We start from the raw sequence: 18,677 nt of genomic DNA, 5'->3' as shown, positions 1-18,677 counted from the left end.
GTGATTTCAGGTAATTTGTTAAATATATTTTACTATAAAAGTAATTTTACAATCTGACAAATCATATCATATCACATTAGTTTGTGAGATTATTTTTGTATAATTCATTTGTGGTTAGAATATTTCTCTAATAGAAAATATGTAAGTTTTTTTTAGAGAAATACTCTAGCCATAAAGTTATTACACAAAAACAATTACACAAACTGATATGACTTAATGCAGTTTGTCAAATTATAAAATTACTTTTATTATAAAATAGATATAATAGATCAAATGAAGTCACATTGGTTTGTAATATTATTTTGTATAATTCACTTGTGGATCTAGCACTTTGTCTCTGGAGTCTTGGCATGGTCTGAAGAATTATGCAGCTCCTTTGTGTCTTCTACTTTTGCTGGTTGCGTTCCAACTGTGTTTAGAATTGCCCTCTCACCAGTCAACTCATATCAAGGAAGTTCAAGACAAAACAAAAAGGGTATCGGACATGTGTTGCTGCTGATTGTGGAGATCAATCAGTGTCAAGGAGGGAGTGTCGAAAGAGACAGCCTGTTGTGATTTTAGCTAAATATTGGACCAAGGTGTTCTTGTTGAAGACTGCAATCACACAACCAATAAAGGAGCATAAACGATCACATAATAATCGACCTTATTCTAGAGATTATTACTTGCATTCCTCTACATCTCCATTTTACAATGTAGAAAGATGGTCAAATCGCCATGCTAAGGGCCGCGTAGGTCAAATTTGAAAGACTTGAGATCGATAAAACAACGATCCAAGCGGCACGTGTAATGTTAGAATATGTGGAGACACGATAACGCCTGAGTTTACATCTGACATATATAGTCTTAATGGTGATTCTTTTTAAAATAACTTATAAAAAAAATAATATTTTACACAAATACACTCAATTTAAAATATGATTATATAAATAATTATAAAAGAAAATTATACGTGACACATGTATCATTGTTCTAGCTATAAGCAATGCCTTTAGAAGAAAAAATGTGAGAAATTGAAGAGAGAGAGAGAGAGAGAGAGAGAGGATGTCAAAAGTTTAGTAGAAAAATGTTTGAATATAAGATGATGACTTGCTGGTTTGAGTGGTGGGAGCTGTATTAGATTACCATTAGGGAACTAAATAGGTTGCTAATGCATTTTGCCCATCCATCAACAACTAAGACTGGCACCAGCACCACCATCAAAAACTTCCATTAGATATGGAAGGGTTTTCGAAATAAGGAACTCTTACAAAGAGGTTGAGATGTCAGCATCCCATCCCAATTTAATTTTATGTAATATATATATATATATATATATATATATATATATATATATATATATGAGTAGTGTTATAACCACAAAGAGATTATAAAAAAGTAATTTTACAAACTGACGTAACTTCATGTGATCTATCAGATTTACTTTACAATAAAAGTAATTTTATAATCTAACAAATTATATTAATTTATAGAATTATTTTTATATAATCTTTTTGTGATATATATATATATATATATGAGTAGTGTTATAACCACAAAGAGATTATAAAAAAGTAATTTCACAAACTGACGTAACTTCATGTGATCTATCAGATTTACTTTACAATAAAAGTAATTTTATAATCTAACAAATTATATTAATTTATAGAATTATTTTTATATAATCTTTTTGTGATTAGAATATTTCTCTCTATATATATATATATAAAAAAAATAGCTGGCCACCTTAATGCAATTGCAACCCAACCCCCAACTTTTTGCTCCATTTTTTATTTGTCCTTTTACTAAGTTATCTACGTTATATTATGTCGAGTGTGATGTCCAAACCGGCCTATAGGGATTAAGAACCCTTTTAAGCTATCATTGACATGTTCTCTCTTTCTCATAGTCAACAATGAATAATGCTCACTACCGACTGTCTGAAGAAACATGAGAATTACTAAAATATATATATATATATATATGTTTTTCATATGACTATTCCTTTTCCTTTTCTTTTTCAAAAAGATCTACACGAAGCCTACATATGTTAGATGTGATATGCTACTATGCATAGGTAATACCACATGGCTTATTAAAAAAATATAAAAATATATATATATATTTAAAACAAAATAACGTTAAAAAATGTAAAAAGAAAAAGACTAAAATCTTAAATTCCTTCTACTTTTTATATATTTGTTTTTTTAATTTTTTAATAAATCACGTGCACAACATGATAGTGTCACGTCAATAAGACAAAATAATCAGTATAACTGATGCGATATAGTCGCATTACTATCTATACAAATCACTTTCCTTATCAATCTATAATATTTATTACTGTTACTTATATATAATTACAATTATATAAGTGAAACTTATTTTATAGGCTAACTTTGAAATTCGAATAATTAAGTATACAAAAAATGGAAGTCAATGTTACAACTAGAACAAAGCTACCGTGATGATTGTAGCACACCAAAGCATTGACACAATGAGATCCAAAGTCTCTTCTCCTAAAGTTAAGGGGGGGCAAAAATACAGTTGTTTCACAATAATGGCTTGGATTCTTAATTAAGCTATGATTTCTTCACTTTATCGTAGAGCCCCTTTTTCAATAATCATGACAAGCAAATTATTATTAGGACAAAATGATCATTATAATAGAAAGGGTTCTAAAGGAAGGATTTTACAAAGAAATGGAAATGGCATATAAAGAAATGGAGCATTTTACAATTATCAAATTACTAATTATCTCAAAATTTTAAGTAGTGGAAAATAATTTTTTTTCATATTTAATATTTGTCACATGTAAACAAAAAAAAAAAAAAAGAGGCAAAGTTATTAAAATTGGAATCTTTCTCGTTCGAAAAATAATTAAATTTGTAAATCTCCATGGTATTTGTTTATATTGATACAAGAAAAATATAAACAAATAAAAACAAAAATTACAATCAAATTGATTGTTATGATTGCTTAATGTATTTTTAGTATGAGTTAGTGGCCCAAAGCAAATAATTCTCATTTGAATAAGATTTACAAACCTACTAAGCAACAACGACTTGGTGATAAGAGACTATTTCACTCAATGTTGGAGTTGCATTGCATTTTATCCAAGTATTTTGAACTATCAATTTCAATTGATGATAAATTTCTATAAAATTGATAGTTGAAATACTTTCGATAAAATGAACCATTTGACTCGAATATGCGATGAGTTGAGACTATTTGACTTAAATATGCGATAAAAAGTTTCCGCAATTTATCATATGTGGTGACATGTGACAACCACCCACAAAATTGAAAAAATAAAAATAAAAGTTAATGAGGTTTACTTTCTTCTACTGGTTCTTGATTAAAAAAGAGAGGACATGGGTACTAATTCCATTTAGATAAAAATTAAGAATATTATGTATCAGTCACTATTTATTTTTACAACTCATATATATAATTTTTTTATAGGATATGAAAGTGTTTTTCATAAGATGTGAGGATATTTTTTATAGGATGTTAAGTATGAAATGGTGAATAGTAATTAATGAAGAGATTTTTTTCAAAATTTAAATGAATTTTCTCATCTATAAGCCCAACACCATAACAAAATTAACAAAGATGCATTTTTGAGGAAAATAAGGAAGTGAAAGCAGCTTTTAATTACAGGTTTGATTATTGGAGGAAAATTTATTTATTAATTAATTTAATCCTAAAATGAGATTGGTAAAGGATATCTCATTTCATTATCTGTCTATAATATTTTGAGCTAAGTTTGAAAGTGATGGTGATGCCCTCCCCTTAGAGTGTATGCACTCGTCAAATCCACACCCTTGAAGTTTGATAGACAACCATCCAAAGGTGTGTGTTTTGAACACGTGTGAGACATATTACATCAATATTTGTACTCCCAAAATCTAAGCCAGATTACATCACATGGTACAAGTCAGAGTATAGTGAGAAGAACCAACGTGCACTATTCCAAGTTGAAAACTTGTTGAAAACTTTATTTTCTCTATCTCTCTCTCCCAAACTTTCAATGCCTATTGAGTGACTATTACAGTATCTCTTATCTTTTGTTTTTTCTTTTCTTTAAAATATATATATTTACAACACATATTTAAAAAAATATATATTTACAATATTATTATTTTTTTATTATTTTTTCATTATTTCATAATGTAATATTAGATAATTAAAAACTATTTATTATATTTCACTTGTGAACCTATTATTTAATATCACATCATGACCGAATGATGATAAAATGGATGATGAGTAGGTTTTTTCTTTTTCTAATATTATATCTCACTTTTTTTTAAATGAAGTACGTATGTGTTACACATTCTAAGGTAGCCTTTAGCATTATTATTTTTATATAATGTCTAGGATTTTTTTTTTTTTATTATTATTTTTAACAAAAGACAAGAGGATCCCACATGAGTTCATTGGGTTTAAAAATGGAGAGAATAGTTTATATTTTATGCATTTGGTTTAGTCGAAAATATCTCCCTCTTTGGTATAAGAAAAACATGTCCAACAATATTTAATTGTTATTTGTTTGAATTTGAAAACAAATTTAAAAAATGGTAATCCCAAAAATTAGGGGATTAATACACTCATACCACAACAACATATTTGTAAACCCTCCTTTAGAAATCACATATGTCTTTTACCTGGTTTCTTAATTTCCCTTCAAATAATCATATGATAAAATGGTAAAGCCTCTTCCTTTTTTAAGCTATAGTGTCTCTCTGAGGTTTTGTTATCAAATTTAAAGTTCCAACTGCATCTACATTTATTTTGAAAGTGACTTTTATTCCTCATTTATTTGTTTTGCGGCAACTAAAATACAGCCAGACTCGTTAGTCATAGCTACTCCCCTCATTTTGCAAGGAGCCCTAGTCAATCGGACTCGAAATACATCAATCAGGTTTATAATCACCAACCATACAAATTGCAACGTAGTTGAATTCATCTAAAATAAGTTTTTCAGATGATTTGTAAATAATAATAATATAATAATAAAATAATATGAAAATATTTAAAAATAATTGTGCTTTCAAACAGACCGTAAATATTCAAGTGTCATTCTTGAATAAGGAAAACATAAAACTATTAAAAAATATAAGGTATTTTAAAACATATTTGTAAATTTATTTTTTGTAATTTGATTCTGATATTGGACCTAGAATAACATTTTGTTGATAAATAACCCGCTTCTCGAATATTAGGGTAAAAATAATTGGGATGTAGAAAAAATCAGATTCTATATACAAAATACATGGCAAAGTTTTATTTTCTCAATGAGTTTTGTTTTGTCAAGCTGATATTGTATTACAGTCCACAGAACTAATTAAAAACTTAACATTATTTTATCATAAACAACGTTAATTTTGGTGCACATGACAACAGATTTCAAATAGAATATAAAATGTTGTATTATAAATTGATGCATTCATCGTAAACTCAACCCACTAAACTAAAACAAAAAGTTTCAAAACCTATTATTTATTTAAACAATCGTAGGGAAAAAAAAAAAAAAAAACCTTATTGTATTCTCAAATCGATAACTAGAATACAACATTTACGTTACTTGAATGATAATATTTAATTTATAGAATTTAAATTTTAATATTTATCTTTTAAATCAAATTATGTCATTTAAATATTTTATTAAATATATTATACACATCGACTTGATAAAAATCTTTTTAAAATAAATGTGAAATAATTATATTGTAATTGGGAGATGGAACGGAGACAAAAAAACCTTAAATTTGACAAAATGTCTCTAGTTTGAATTCTTAAGTGACATAATACACATGATAAAAAAAAAAAAGTCACAAGTGGGCTTATTAACGGATTTGGATTTTTTACGTTTTTATTTGAATTATAAAATATTTCCTATATTATTTTTACCATCAATTTCACTCATACATAATATATATATATATATATTCATTAATCTTAACTTTCTCTAAAAATAAATTAATTCTCTTATAATTTTCATTACTATTGTTAAGTCGGGTTAAGCCATATTTTTCTTCGAGCATTGACCTAAAATTGTATACATTTCAATAACAAAAACATCCAAGAATCACCTCGAAGTGTCGAACAAATTGTTTGACCTTCCAATGGAATTTGAGGAGACGTTTCGAAAATGACAAGTGTTGGTTTTTTTTTTGTGTGTGTAGATCCTGATTTTGTTTATGTCTGATTGGGTTTGATGTTCCAATCCGACAAGAACACATTGTAAATTTTTTGTAGATTTTCAATGAGGTTTAGGTCATGGAGTGCGGGCTTGGGTCGTGCGGCCGTTGTACTGTGTATTTGAAATAAGATTTTATGCAGCTCTGTGAATGTAGACACGTTTCTGAATCACTTAGGCTTAATTTAGATTGAGAAACACTCTCAATTCATCTCATCTCATGATTACAATTTTTATAAATTTTCACATAAAATATAATAAACAATTTAACTTTTTCAAATATCAAAATAATAATAATATTAAAAAATAATATTTTAACAATATTTTATTCAATTTTTAACTTTCATCTTAACTTATCTGATTTCAACTCACTATCCAAACTTAACCTTAATCTTATGCTGTGTCCGATTGATTTCATTTTTTATTTACTTTTTCTCTTATACTTTCTAACAATAAGCATGAAGGGTTTTTTTTTTTTTTATTATTGTTTTCATTATATGTGTACATATATATATATATAAGTTATCAAATGCATACAAGATTAATTCTTCTATTATATGAAGTTAACACAAGCAAAATACTAATGATAATAAAAATGAGTCCTATTTTAATTATACTTGATGATACAAAGTCCTTGCAATCTTTTGCCCTTGTGTCCTTTTCAACAACTTGCTTTTCCCTGTTAACTATTTATCTTGCTTATACCTATCCCACAAACCAGACAAAAAATAATGCCTCAATGATTTTTACTTTAATGGTATCTTTCATTTCCTTCCTTCTTATTTTTTCACATCAAATTAAATCATATTCTTTTCAAGTTTTTATATTCTCATTGGTAAACTTTTTCTTAAATTGGCATATATTATTAATTTTGAAAAAAAAATTGGCATATATACATTTTGACTCGTGCTTCATAAAAACTCTACACTCCTACACACCACTTAAAAATATATAATTTTATAATTTTATCTTCATATTTCATATTGATCGGTATGATTGCGGATAACAAAATATATGAAAAATTATAAACATAAACCTCATATTCTTGTACACCACTTAAAACATGTGATTTTATCATTTTATCTTTATATTTCATGTTTCTTTTATTATCCACAATCATACTGATTAGTAAAATACATTTTAAATAATTTTATTGATCAATCATTTAATTGAAAACTATAAAACTTAAAATTAAACATTCTCTATTAAATTAGAAAGAGAGAAGAAAAAAAAAAGAGTAATGTTACAAATTGAAAACTATAATCAAATTTTTTACTGCCTAGAGAACAAAATCCAATATAAAATAATAAATAATAAATGACAAAAATAAAAAAAATAAATTAATGGTGTGGGGCCCACGTCGAAACTAGGGTTCCATGGTTTTTTTTTGTGTATTTGCACAGTGTGAATATCAATGTAGCACATACAATTATACAAACAAACACATGAATACTACTACTACGGGACTCTGTGCGCGCGCGCTGGTTGACACTTACCCCCCTGAAGTAGATCTGAAATCTACCACTCACATTCTTCAGATAGAAAAGAGAGATTACGGAGAGAGAAACCGAGAAATAGTAGAACTCCTGTGATAAGAGAGGGAGAAGGAGAGAGAGGGAAAGAGTCTGTGTTTGTGGTGTTGGTGTTGGTGGTAAATACTGTCTTTCAAAACCCCACTACTTCCCAACAAAAGTGAAGAAAAGAGGGAGAAACCTCGACCCTCACCATTTTTTTCTCATTATTTATTGCTTGGAAGTGAATACTCCGGAAGCCATGGATCCTCTTGAAGCCACTAACGTAGTGCTCTCGAAGATAAAAGTGTTGGAGCCAGAGAACGCTTCTAAAATCTTGGGGTACCTTCTCATACAGGACCTTGGGGAGAACGACTTGATACGCTTGGCCCTTGGGTCTGAGTCGTATCTCCAAGCTCTCATTCTCAAAGCCAAAACTCACCTGGGTCTTCCCTCAAACCTCTCTTCCACACCCTCTACACCTTCCTCTCCTTCGCCTCTCAACCCCATCGCCAGACCAGCCAACGCCAACCCATTTTCGCACTCCTCTCCCAGACTTCCGAACGGATTTGACTTTCTTAAGAACCCATCTTCTCCTTCCTCAAACTCTTGGCTACTTTCTGGGCTCCCAAGCAACCCCATTAGCCCAAAGTCAAGTCCTTTGCTCTCCTACGATAATATCCGCGCCGGCTCGCTTCCTTTACGTTCATTCTCGTATAATAAGAATGGGTTTGAGAGTGGTAGTGGCACTAACACTGACCTCATGGACGAGCAACAACTCAGCGACTGCCTTTCCTTTCTCAACGACTCATCGTCTTCATCCAAGACTGAAGATTTGCTCGATCGAAGACTCGAATTGGGTCATGGAGTTCACAATTGGGTACAGTCTGGCAACAATGGTGAAGCTCATCTCCACAGAAGGAGCTATTCTGAGAGCGAAGTGTGTTTCGAGTCAGAAGAACCCGGTTTGGGAACTGGGTACAAGCCCTGCCTTTATTTTGCTAGAGGGTTTTGCAAGAATGGCAGCAATTGCAAGTTTGTGCACGGCGGGTTTGCTGATTCGGTGGACGGGCCTCCTGGTCACGGTGTGGGTTCCCCGAGTAAGTTTGAGGAGTTGGAACTGCACGAGGAGATGATGAGATTGAAGGCTGCGCAGCAGCAAAGGTTGGCTGCACAGCAGTTTTTGGCTGGAGTGTCATCTCCACAGTCAGCGTACAACAAGTACATGACTTTTCTCTTGCAGCAGCAGAATGAACCCCAGAGGTACACTGGAGATGACCCATTTTTCTTCGAACCTTCTCTCCGTGTTTGTAACGTGAATATTATTGATTTCGAGTTCATTCTGGTTTTGAATGACACATTGCAGATTACCCATTTTGGTTTTCAACTTTGTCTGTGTTTGACTAAACGGGTTATTGACCTTTAGTTTGTTTTGGCTTTGGGTTGGTTCTTGATGTATTCTTGGGGCTGCGTTGGTGATGCATTGTAGAGCGGCGGCAACATTCATGATGGGGGAAGATTTTTACAAGTTTGGCCGCTGCCGGCCAGAGAGGAATGACTTCTTGGCAATGGCATCTTTAGAAAAGGTGAATGCGGCTTCGAGGCAGATCTACTTGACCTTTCCCGCTGACAGCTCTTTTAAAGACGAAGATGTTTCCGACTACTTCAGGTAACAGGCCGACCACCTTTCACTTTTCAATTACACTATCGTCATAAGAACTAAATTGCTTCATCTCTGAGAGGTCTATGCATTCTTTGGTGGGATGTAAGGTATTCTCATTGATATCCGGGCCTTTGAACTATCTTGAACATCTTGGCCGCAGTATATGCTTGACACACTATTTCCTAGTTTATGCTACCTTGTCATAATCCATATCCACATGTTGGCATCCCGGGCATGAGGTCCACCTTTTCGCTTCAGGAGAGGTAATGCCCATGCTCTTTGCTGGAACTTAGCTTACAACTCTCTCTCCTTAGATGTTGTCTCCTTAGATGTGGTAAAAACTTGTCTCGTAAGTATTGAAGTTTTCGTCTCGTCTGATAAATTCAATTTCATGATGGAATCATGACGATATGACTTGCGCCTCTTTAGATTAGATGACCTGCTTTGCAGCATCATTTTGGTTTTTTCTTATAATTTTTAGGTATGATTTCATAGCTCTCGGTAACAGATATTAAACTTTTGAATCCCACTCAAAATTTAGTTTGAACATTGCAATCTCATGGTGTTCTTGCTATTGCTCATATTTTATTTGAATATTCGACAGTGTATCCATGTCTGATTTGTGTGTAGAGCTCATTTTTTCAGCCTTAGATATCTGCACAGTAATTGTTGGTATTCGTATTACTGTACCTCTTCTTATCTGTTCCACAAGGTCCTGGAAAAATTTCTGTGTCTTGGGTAACCATTGTGCAACATCCTTAGACTACCGATTTTTTAAGATCCATTCAATTGGTATAGAGAGATAAAATGAATGTGGAGGGCAGGAAGGAGGGAGGCCTATAGTATTTTGCCCAGAATGATTCAAGACCCGATACATTTAATCTAATATTATGACTGTTATCTAGAGTTTTGCATATCTTATATGTGAAATGTTCCCTTAAATTTGTATGTTTAAGATCTGTGATACTTCTTTGGATTAGCTCAAACAGCAGAAAGAAATAATTAGATGGAGCAAAGTGGATAGTTTCTAGAAAGTTGCATTGGATATCATAATTTTTTCCGGAGATTGGTCACCTGGTTTTAGTTGACTCTGTCAATCATGTGAAATTCCTTGAAGAATCTACTGCAAATTTACCTATCAAAAGAATCTACTGAAAATTTCAGCTGTATATTGTTATGTGAAATTGAAACTCAGTTAAACTTGTTTTCAGACTATAGATGGTCAGTGAAGATGGGGAAATACATCTTTTGAAGGAGAGGGAGTCATGGTTGTGATGCTGGGTTGTTGACATATTTGCCTCTTAATGGTGGGCTTGTGATTGAGTGGAAGTACTTCTTTAGATGACTGTACAAGTTGGACTGCCCTTTCTGGTTGGTGTCCTCTATATTTATGCTGCTCCTGAAGAATGATAAGAATGAAAACACTGAAGAATACTTTTCAGCATTGTCATGAAGGAGACTCATTCTTGAGTAGCATAAAGCATGATTTTGAGTGTGGCTGACAAAACATGTTTTGCGTATCAAGTTATTAAGTTATATGTATGACTGTGATTATCTCAATCTATGCATGCTTGCATCTATTTACATTCTATAGAAGTAGAATGGAGGAATTTAATTACAATATTTCCTCTTTTTCTCTCTGAAGCAAATTTGGACCAGTCCAAGATGTGAGGATTCCATACCAGCAGAAGCGAATGTTTGGATTTGTTACATTTGTCTACCCAGAAACCGTGAAGCTCATTTTGGCCAAAGGGAATCCCCATTTTATATGTGATTCACGTGTGCTTGTCAAGCCCTACAAGGAGAAAGGAAAAATTCCAGATAAGTATGGGAATCTTTACTCTTGTACCATCTAAATTTGTCTTTTCCACTCCCTGTTTTGACGTTTTAGGGTTGATGGATTGCAGAAGGCAACAACATCAGCAACAACAGCAACTAGAGAGGGGAGAATTTTCACCTTGTTTGAGCCCTTCCGGGCTTGACTCTAGAGAATCCTATGACCCCCTTGGTAAGCCCATATGTCCTTTTCAATTGCCCTCTTCTTTCATTTTGGTGAGAATATTCGAATGGAATTAAAAGACTTAAGTGGATTGTTTTCTGTTTGTTAAGCATTCTGAAGTTTTTATCATGTGTCAATTTTGGCATGACAATTATCTCTCAAAATCTCAAATCCCCTACAGGAGCACGAATGTTTTGTAACACACAAGAAATGTTATTAAGGAGAAAATTAGAGGAGCAGGCTGAAGTGAAGCAAGCCATTGAACTCCAGGGAAGAAGACTGATAAATTTGCAGCTTCCGGACTTGGATGAACGTATAAACCATCACCAGCGTAGTCTGTCTGTTGGTTCTCCTGTTCTCTTAAATCCTCAGCTTCGTGCTAACATCAATCGAAGTGTTATCCTCCCATCTAAGAACATCAATCAAGAAATTGCAGAAGGTCAGCCATATGATGGTTACTGTCAGATTTGGTTTATATCTCTGGAAGAGATAGAAGTGTGGTATTGATTAATGTGTGTTTTGTTGGTTCAGGTCACGGGGACAATCTTGCCGCAGCTGCTGAGAATCTGCTACAGCAGGAAGCGAATCTAGCTTGTATTCACGACAGTGGTAGTGCCAACAGCATTGAGAGCTTCCATGCTGAGGAGTTTGATCTCCATAAAAGGTATGGAGCTTTCTAGCCATAAAAAGAGAAAGGACAGCCATGATAGCAAACATGGCTTTTATACTCTGCCCCACTCTCTCTCTCTCTCTGCGATTTCAAATTCTTCTCAAACTCTGATGTTACTTGCTCTTGCTTATTGGCTATGAGAGCAGTGTAGAGCACCTTTTGCCTTCTCCTACCAAATCAGCAGGGGACGAAATCTCTGACTTCTCTGCCGCTGTATTGGAGGTTAATGAGAGATCTGCATTCCCAACTACTCAATCTTCTTCTGATAACAACTTATCAGCCGGCAATTCTGCTAGTGACAAAGCTTTGCAATAGTTTCTACATGTCAAGGTGCTTCTCACTAAAACTTCTTACTTGCGCTACCCATAAGAGCGTGGGAGTAGTTGATTCAAGTTAATATATATTTTTATTCCTTAATAGTTTTCTATTGGCATGAAGCTTTTTGTGATGTAGGTTTTGTAATGAGCATGATCATGGAAGCAGGGATTGACTTCACTAGGGTAAGAGGTATTCTTTTGTTTCTTTGAATTATAATAAAAATTAAATTTCACATTGCAGATTTCTAGTCAAATGGCAGTGATTGGGCTATGATTGTTTTATCTTGGCAGAAAAAGTAGAGAAGCATATAAAAGGAAGGGAATCCTCTAAATGTATAGAAGATTATACCTACATCAAAGAGTAGATCCATAGAGAAGATATCAACGAGGTCATAACCATCATTGGCAATACATACTAACAGCAAATACATATTCCATAAGGACAGATGACTCTGAGTCGAATAGGGTGTTTCTCTTTTCTACTAACGTACCGTCCTCTGTGTTTCTGGACCACACAAGTTGGAGCAGACAGAATTGTTACTTCTTTTTTATAATATAAGGATATCCAAAGCTATTTGCCCGAGCTATTTTCTTGAGAACTTGCATGTTGAGTACACATTTTTCCTTTTTACTATCTTTTTTCTTGTTAGATAGTTTAGTAGAATTGAAGTTTGTGCCAAGACAATTGAACGTGTATGTACAGGTTGTTTTGTTAGCCACCACAGAGAGTTTAGAGGAAAATGAATTCTCTTGCTCTCCTCCCCTCCCCCTCCCCCTCTTTCTCTGTTTGGGGGCAGCAGATCATCATACTATATCGCATCAAATAAGGGTTAAAAGATGTGTTTTTAACTCTTGCGTACGAAGTTGAGAAATTCAGTTTTTTGTTATTGTTACTTGAATGTGTAGGTTCAATTTATAATTTATTTTTGGGTCTCAACTCTTATTCAATCCATGCTGTTAAAGTTTACTATAGGAACTCTGTCTCATCTTGTTTTAGGCCCACATGTTGGGGAAGGGTCGCTCTTTGGCACATGGGTTCTGACACTATAATGGGTTTAAGGGTATCTTTCACTTTCAGCTTATTGAAATGTTTGTTCTTGTATTTTTGTTTTGTGGTGGCTACATCCCTTGTGTTCTGACAGATTTAACTTTTGCTCCTTCCTATATGGAGCCCAATTCCTGCTGGCTTGAACAGAAACTGTCTCAAATTGACCCTCCACTTGTGACATTGAGACACAACTAGGGTATCTTACCGTTGGAGGTGAGAGATACCCTAGAACCTGGATCAAATTATTGTAAAAAAAATGCTATATACTATATTTTTATCGCACTTTTACCTCATTGTACTAATATGATACTACGCGAATTTGTTTTTTTCACGCCAAATAAAATACGTGTGGTATATAGCATTACTCGAAATAAAGTGTTGCCATTGTACGAGTTACGAAATCAAAATTTCTTCTTCATGCTGTTCTCAATATCAGGATTGTTTGATCAGATTTCAAATGTTTTCTATTATAAGCTTAAACTAATGTTTGGGTTTGGAGTAACATTTGGCAAACATGTTTGAAGGAGGAAGACCAGAGTTGAATGGTAGGTAACTGTATATAAATTGATGTCCAAATCTTTGGCTTCTACTACAAACGTTGACCGGCCCCATGTGTGCTGTGGAGTCTGCGTCAATTGGGATTGGCTGGCCTAGGGGGTTTGGTGCATTGGTAGTTGTTCTGGTTTGGATGCTAACTGGATTGGCAATGTATGGACAATCTGATGTGGATATGAGTTTTGTTTTGCGTTTGTTTTGGGTAAATTACATTCTACCACCTTAATGGTGTCACTGTTAGCAATATATGAACTATATATTACAATGCTCCTGATATCAGAAACATAAGAAAGATTTGGGGTATTTTGATCATTTCATTTGTTTTCTAGTCCACAGTGACTTGGTGAGTGGTATTTCGAGAGATTTATTCTATTTTCAAAGCTGGTATGTACATTCATAGTTTAAATAGTAAGATTTGATTTGTAAGATTACAATTTTAAAATCTATGATCCAAATTAAATTGTCATATAAACACTTTACTAAGTCTACACTACATATCAGTTTGAGAATAAAATTTTTCATTTTAAGATGGGTATTTTGTAGGGACAGTCTTTTTTATTATTTTTATTATTGGGAAAGTGGGGTGGAGTCATGGAGGAAAAATTTTACTCATCATCCTTACACCGCACACTATAGAAGATTTATTTATTTCCTTATAAAATAAGTAGTATATGGATGATGAGTAAAATTCCTTTAGTTTTGCAAGAATAAAATATAAAAAAAAATCATGTGTAATGTGTGGTATATGAATGATGAGTAGAATGACTCATTTCTATGGTATCATATATATCTTCTTTTTATTGTTTAAACAATAAAATCGTACAAAGGTTAGATTTTCCTACTTTTGAAAAAAATAATTTTGGAGATTAATTTTGTAATTCTTTTTTTTTATTGTCAATTTGGAGTGGTTTTTTAGATTTATTGATGCCAAAGAAGGTTATTTAATTTTTTTTTTTATCTTTTGAAAACTAATATTTATTTATATTTTTGGTTCAAACTATTTCTTTATTTGTCTTTCCTAGATGAAAAAAAAAAAAAAAACCCAAAATACGTTGCGTTCCTAGACGTGTAAAGTTCTCTCGGACCTAACCCGAGTCCAATTCGGACTTTCACGGTTTTGGGCTGGGGTTATTCAAGCTTAGGTTGGATTGAGTTGCAGCTCAAAAATTGTAAGCCGAATTCAGTTCAAAGCGTGGAGAGGTCTTCTTTAAACCCCAATGAAGCTCCCAAAGGCCAAAACTCTATGTATAATCCAAGTATATATAGTTACTTTTGTGTATTTATTGTGCACTTCTATTGATATGATTGGTTTAAACAGTTATTTTATATTAAAAAAAATGACGCAACTAATCACATTAATAAGTGCGTAAAAATATAAACAAAAATGACGGCAGATAGAGTTTTTGATTATAAAAAGGGGGAAAGAGGGGAGGATTTGAAGGGTTCAAAACAATCGGCTTTGGGAGGAAAGGAGAGAGCTGTCAATATATTTCACTCAAAATCATGACTGCAGAAATGGGAAAAATGGAATCTTAACCCATTTTCAGCTGATTTCCCAATTCCAGGAAGTGGGTCAGTCTAAATTGCATTTACAAAAAGAAGGCAAAAGTGGGTCTTTGATAATTCATGGTATGGTCCGCTGCAATGATCCTCATGAAGAGTTGCTCCTGCTTTTTGCCAAGGCTCTTTGCCTGAAAGTAATCCATTGCTTTGGGTCTTTGCCAATCATTTTTTATTCTGTTTTGTTTTTTATATGAAAAATCTATTCTCAATAGCCCTTTTAAGTTCACAAATTGGTGGTTCCAAAGTCCCAGAAATGGCCTAGCTTTTTCCCCAAATGAAACAAAGTAGTAATGACCCAAAGTTGAATCAGACATATGCAAGCATGTCTGTCGAAAAACATGGTGCATGCAGCAGATATATTCTGATTGCCCGACTTGAGAATGGAGATAGAAGAAGGGAGGTCAAGTGAGCGAAAGAGAAAGAGATTCCCCCATCAATTGTTAGCAAATCCATGCACCAAAATTTACAGAGGAGATCCCTTTTCCACCAGAGAAAGATGCCCTGCATCATCATCATCATCATCATGGCTTTTGTCTTGGCTTGCTTAGCTACAAGGCACGTTTTGTAGTATTGCCACCGGGCTATCTTTAAGCTCATTTCGTGTATAAATCCTTCAACTTTTATGGTCATGACTCATGACCATACTTCTCAGCTCACATTGCAGGTGCCACCACACACACACACACACACATAGAGAGAGAGAGAGAGAGAGAGAGAGAGAGAGAGAGAGAGAGAGAGATGGAAGAGGGTGCTGTGCCTGGAGGGGAGAGTAACAAGGTAAGGTCAGCAAATTATCTTAGTAGTGTTGGTGATTGGATTTTTTAAACTTCAATTGATTTCAGAAATGCGTTCATCTCTGTTTTCTTTTCTCAATCCCATGCCTTCTCTTTTGTCTGTCTTTTTTCCTCTCTTCCATGTTAATTGCTATATTTTAATGGTATCATGAGTTGTCTAAACGGAGGTCCCTAGGTAGGTTGACATGCCAAACACATGTGACCATCGGAAATAGCCAGCTTGACACGACGGAGAAATCTAACACTACTCTATTAATAATACCTGACACGCTGATAATATTTTTATTATTTTATGAGTTTTCCTTTCTTTATATACTATCAACTCACATTAAGTTATATAAACCTCTCTAAGGATATCATCCATTGTTCTTCTGATTGAACTTTTTTCTTTAATCTTATCGTCAGAAACTAAAACTCATGCAAGGTGATGGTTCAAGTAGTTCTTCAGGTACTCTTTTCATCTTTCTTCCCATTCTATTTCAATTTTTAACCCTATTTGTTTTACGAGAAGAAAAGAGACAAAGTCACACATATCTACCCAGACAAACATGTTGCCTGCCCCCTAGAGGAGCAGATCATGGGTATACTTAGGTTAGGCGGGTGTGAGTAGGGTTGTAAGAGGATTGGACCAGACTGCATGGTTTGGTCCGGTCCTGGTCGAGACCGACCAAATATATATATTTTTAAATATTATATATATAATATATTATTTTATATAATAGTTGTATAAGTTAATTATATAATTTTTATTTAAGAGATCACTATTGACTAGAAGTATAACGAAATTATTTAATATTCATTAACCATATATAAAATATTAAAGAGATCACTTAATTTCATTTACCATATATATATATACAATGAAAAAAATGTTCATAGATTGAATTGGACCGAATGGACTGACTAGATTGACTGCTAATTGTATGGTCTGGTAAAAATGATGGACTTAAATTTTCGATCCGTGACTCCCTCAAACCCAATTGGACTGGACCGACTACACCCATAGGTGCAGATGAGCCACCACCCACCCTTACTACTTATAAAATCATGAGCTCATAAACTTCAATAATGTACAGATCATTAAAAGAATAATAAACAACATTTTTATAATACACGCACGTTGCTGCTCTTCTTTATGGCTCGTTTGTTTTCAGAGATGAGATGAGATGAGATAAGATTAAAGTTAAAAAGTTGAATAAAATATTGTTAGAATATATTTTTTAATATTATTTTTGTTTTGGGATTTGAAAAAGTTGAATTGTTTATTTTATTTTATGTGGGGATTTGAGAAAGCTGTAATGATGAAGTGAGATGAGATGAGATGTTTCCTGAAAACAAACAAGGCTAAGTCTCTCCAAATAAAAAGATAGGGACTACTGAAAACGTTTTGCCCGTGACATTTCTAACTTCCAACGCGTAGAAGTTTATGAATATATTAGCAGGAAAGGCATCGGAGTTGGAGGCCCTAAGGAAAGAGCTTGAGCAGAAAAACTTTAAGATTCAAGAGCTAAAAAGACAAATTGAAGCAACTAAGCATCGTCTGGAAGGAAAGAAAAAAGTTCCAGAGGAGCAAATGGAAGTGCTGAAGAGCTTGATCAAGAAATACAATAGCATAAGAGAGGAACATGAGCCATTGTTGGCCGACAAGTCTAGGAAGATATATTTATAAGTAAACAAAGGCAGCAAGCATGCATCTTAAATATTAGTTTCAAATTAAAAGATCGATGCTGATCATCCAATGATTTCCATAAACTTGGTTGCAAAAATTAATGGATGTTATTGGAGGTAATATCAATCTATGATGCTAATCTCTGCATGTGTCAGTTTGGGTGCTAAAATCTTAAGAGAAATGCTTTAGCCACAAGGATTTCATAAATTGATGTGGTTTAAAGTGACACATTAGATAGTAAAGTAACTTTTATTATAAAATAGATTTAATGTTTCGTATGAAGTCACGTCAATTTATGAATTTATTTTTGTGAAATCTCTTTACGACTGTAGCACTTCTCAAATTCTAAGTACATGATGTCAGTTGTCAGGTTTGATGTGAATTTCTGATAGATGTTGCAAGGAGCAAATTAATTAACCCAACAAACAAGGTAGATTAATGGATCGATCCTTGGTATCACTTATATGCAAGTCCATACGAAAGGAAGAAACTATTTCACATGCATATGATATAAAAAGGGATTAATTTGATCCTAGACGTGGGTATAAAACACATGTTGATGTACCTAGCATGCTTAAAACCACCATCAGCCACTTGATTTTGTAAATAAGATGAATATTCATTTATATATATCAGATGTATCATGTTCCAAGGTCAAATAATACGCATTATATATTACTTTTATGAAAGGGATTTATAATAAG

General features: G+C 33.3%; 2 protein-coding genes across 9 annotated transcripts; both read left to right on the top strand.

The window, feature by feature from the left end:
* The first annotated feature begins 7,660 nt into the window (after window positions 1-7,660).
* On the top strand, window positions 7,661-12,527 carry LOC121241254 (zinc finger CCCH domain-containing protein 55-like). Of its 3 annotated transcripts, none has more exons than XM_041138946.1 (8): window positions 7,661-8,958; window positions 9,185-9,364; window positions 11,004-11,183; window positions 11,266-11,366; window positions 11,539-11,811; window positions 11,889-12,021; window positions 12,174-12,357; window positions 12,481-12,527. In XM_041138946.1, exons 1-7 carry the CDS (start codon window positions 7,958-7,960, stop codon window positions 12,340-12,342), a joined length of 2,037 nt encoding a protein of 678 aa, XP_040994880.1. In that variant the 5' UTR covers window positions 7,661-7,957; the 3' UTR covers window positions 12,343-12,357; window positions 12,481-12,527. The 3 variants fall into 3 exon arrangements, with proteins under 3 accessions (XP_040994880.1, XP_040994879.1, XP_040994881.1); XM_041138945.1 differs by having other exon boundaries at window positions 12,466-12,527; XM_041138947.1 differs by having other exon boundaries at window positions 7,662-8,958; window positions 11,539-11,796; window positions 12,466-12,527.
* A 2,737-nt stretch (window positions 12,528-15,264) lies between these two features.
* Window positions 15,265-18,093, top strand: LOC121241159. Of its 6 annotated transcripts, none has more exons than XM_041138808.1 (4): window positions 15,304-16,065; window positions 16,175-16,287; window positions 16,710-16,752; window positions 17,744-18,093. In XM_041138808.1, exons 2-4 carry the CDS (start codon window positions 16,249-16,251, stop codon window positions 17,971-17,973), a joined length of 312 nt encoding a protein of 103 aa, XP_040994742.1. In that variant the 5' UTR covers window positions 15,304-16,065; window positions 16,175-16,248; the 3' UTR covers window positions 17,974-18,093. The 6 variants fall into 6 exon arrangements, 3 of the variants coding, with proteins under 3 accessions (XP_040994743.1, XP_040994742.1, XP_040994741.1); XM_041138807.1 differs by having other exon boundaries at window positions 16,163-16,287; XR_005935671.1 differs by having other exon boundaries at window positions 15,294-16,292; window positions 17,747-18,093.
* The last annotated feature ends 584 nt before the right edge of the window (window positions 18,094-18,677 follow it).

Source organism: Juglans microcarpa x Juglans regia, chromosome 7S, assembly GCF_004785595.1.
Source record: "Juglans microcarpa x Juglans regia isolate MS1-56 chromosome 7S, Jm3101_v1.0, whole genome shotgun sequence".
Classification (NCBI taxonomy): Eukaryota; Viridiplantae; Streptophyta; class Magnoliopsida; order Fagales; family Juglandaceae; genus Juglans; species Juglans microcarpa x Juglans regia.
This window is presented reverse-complemented; position numbering and strand designations above follow the sequence as displayed.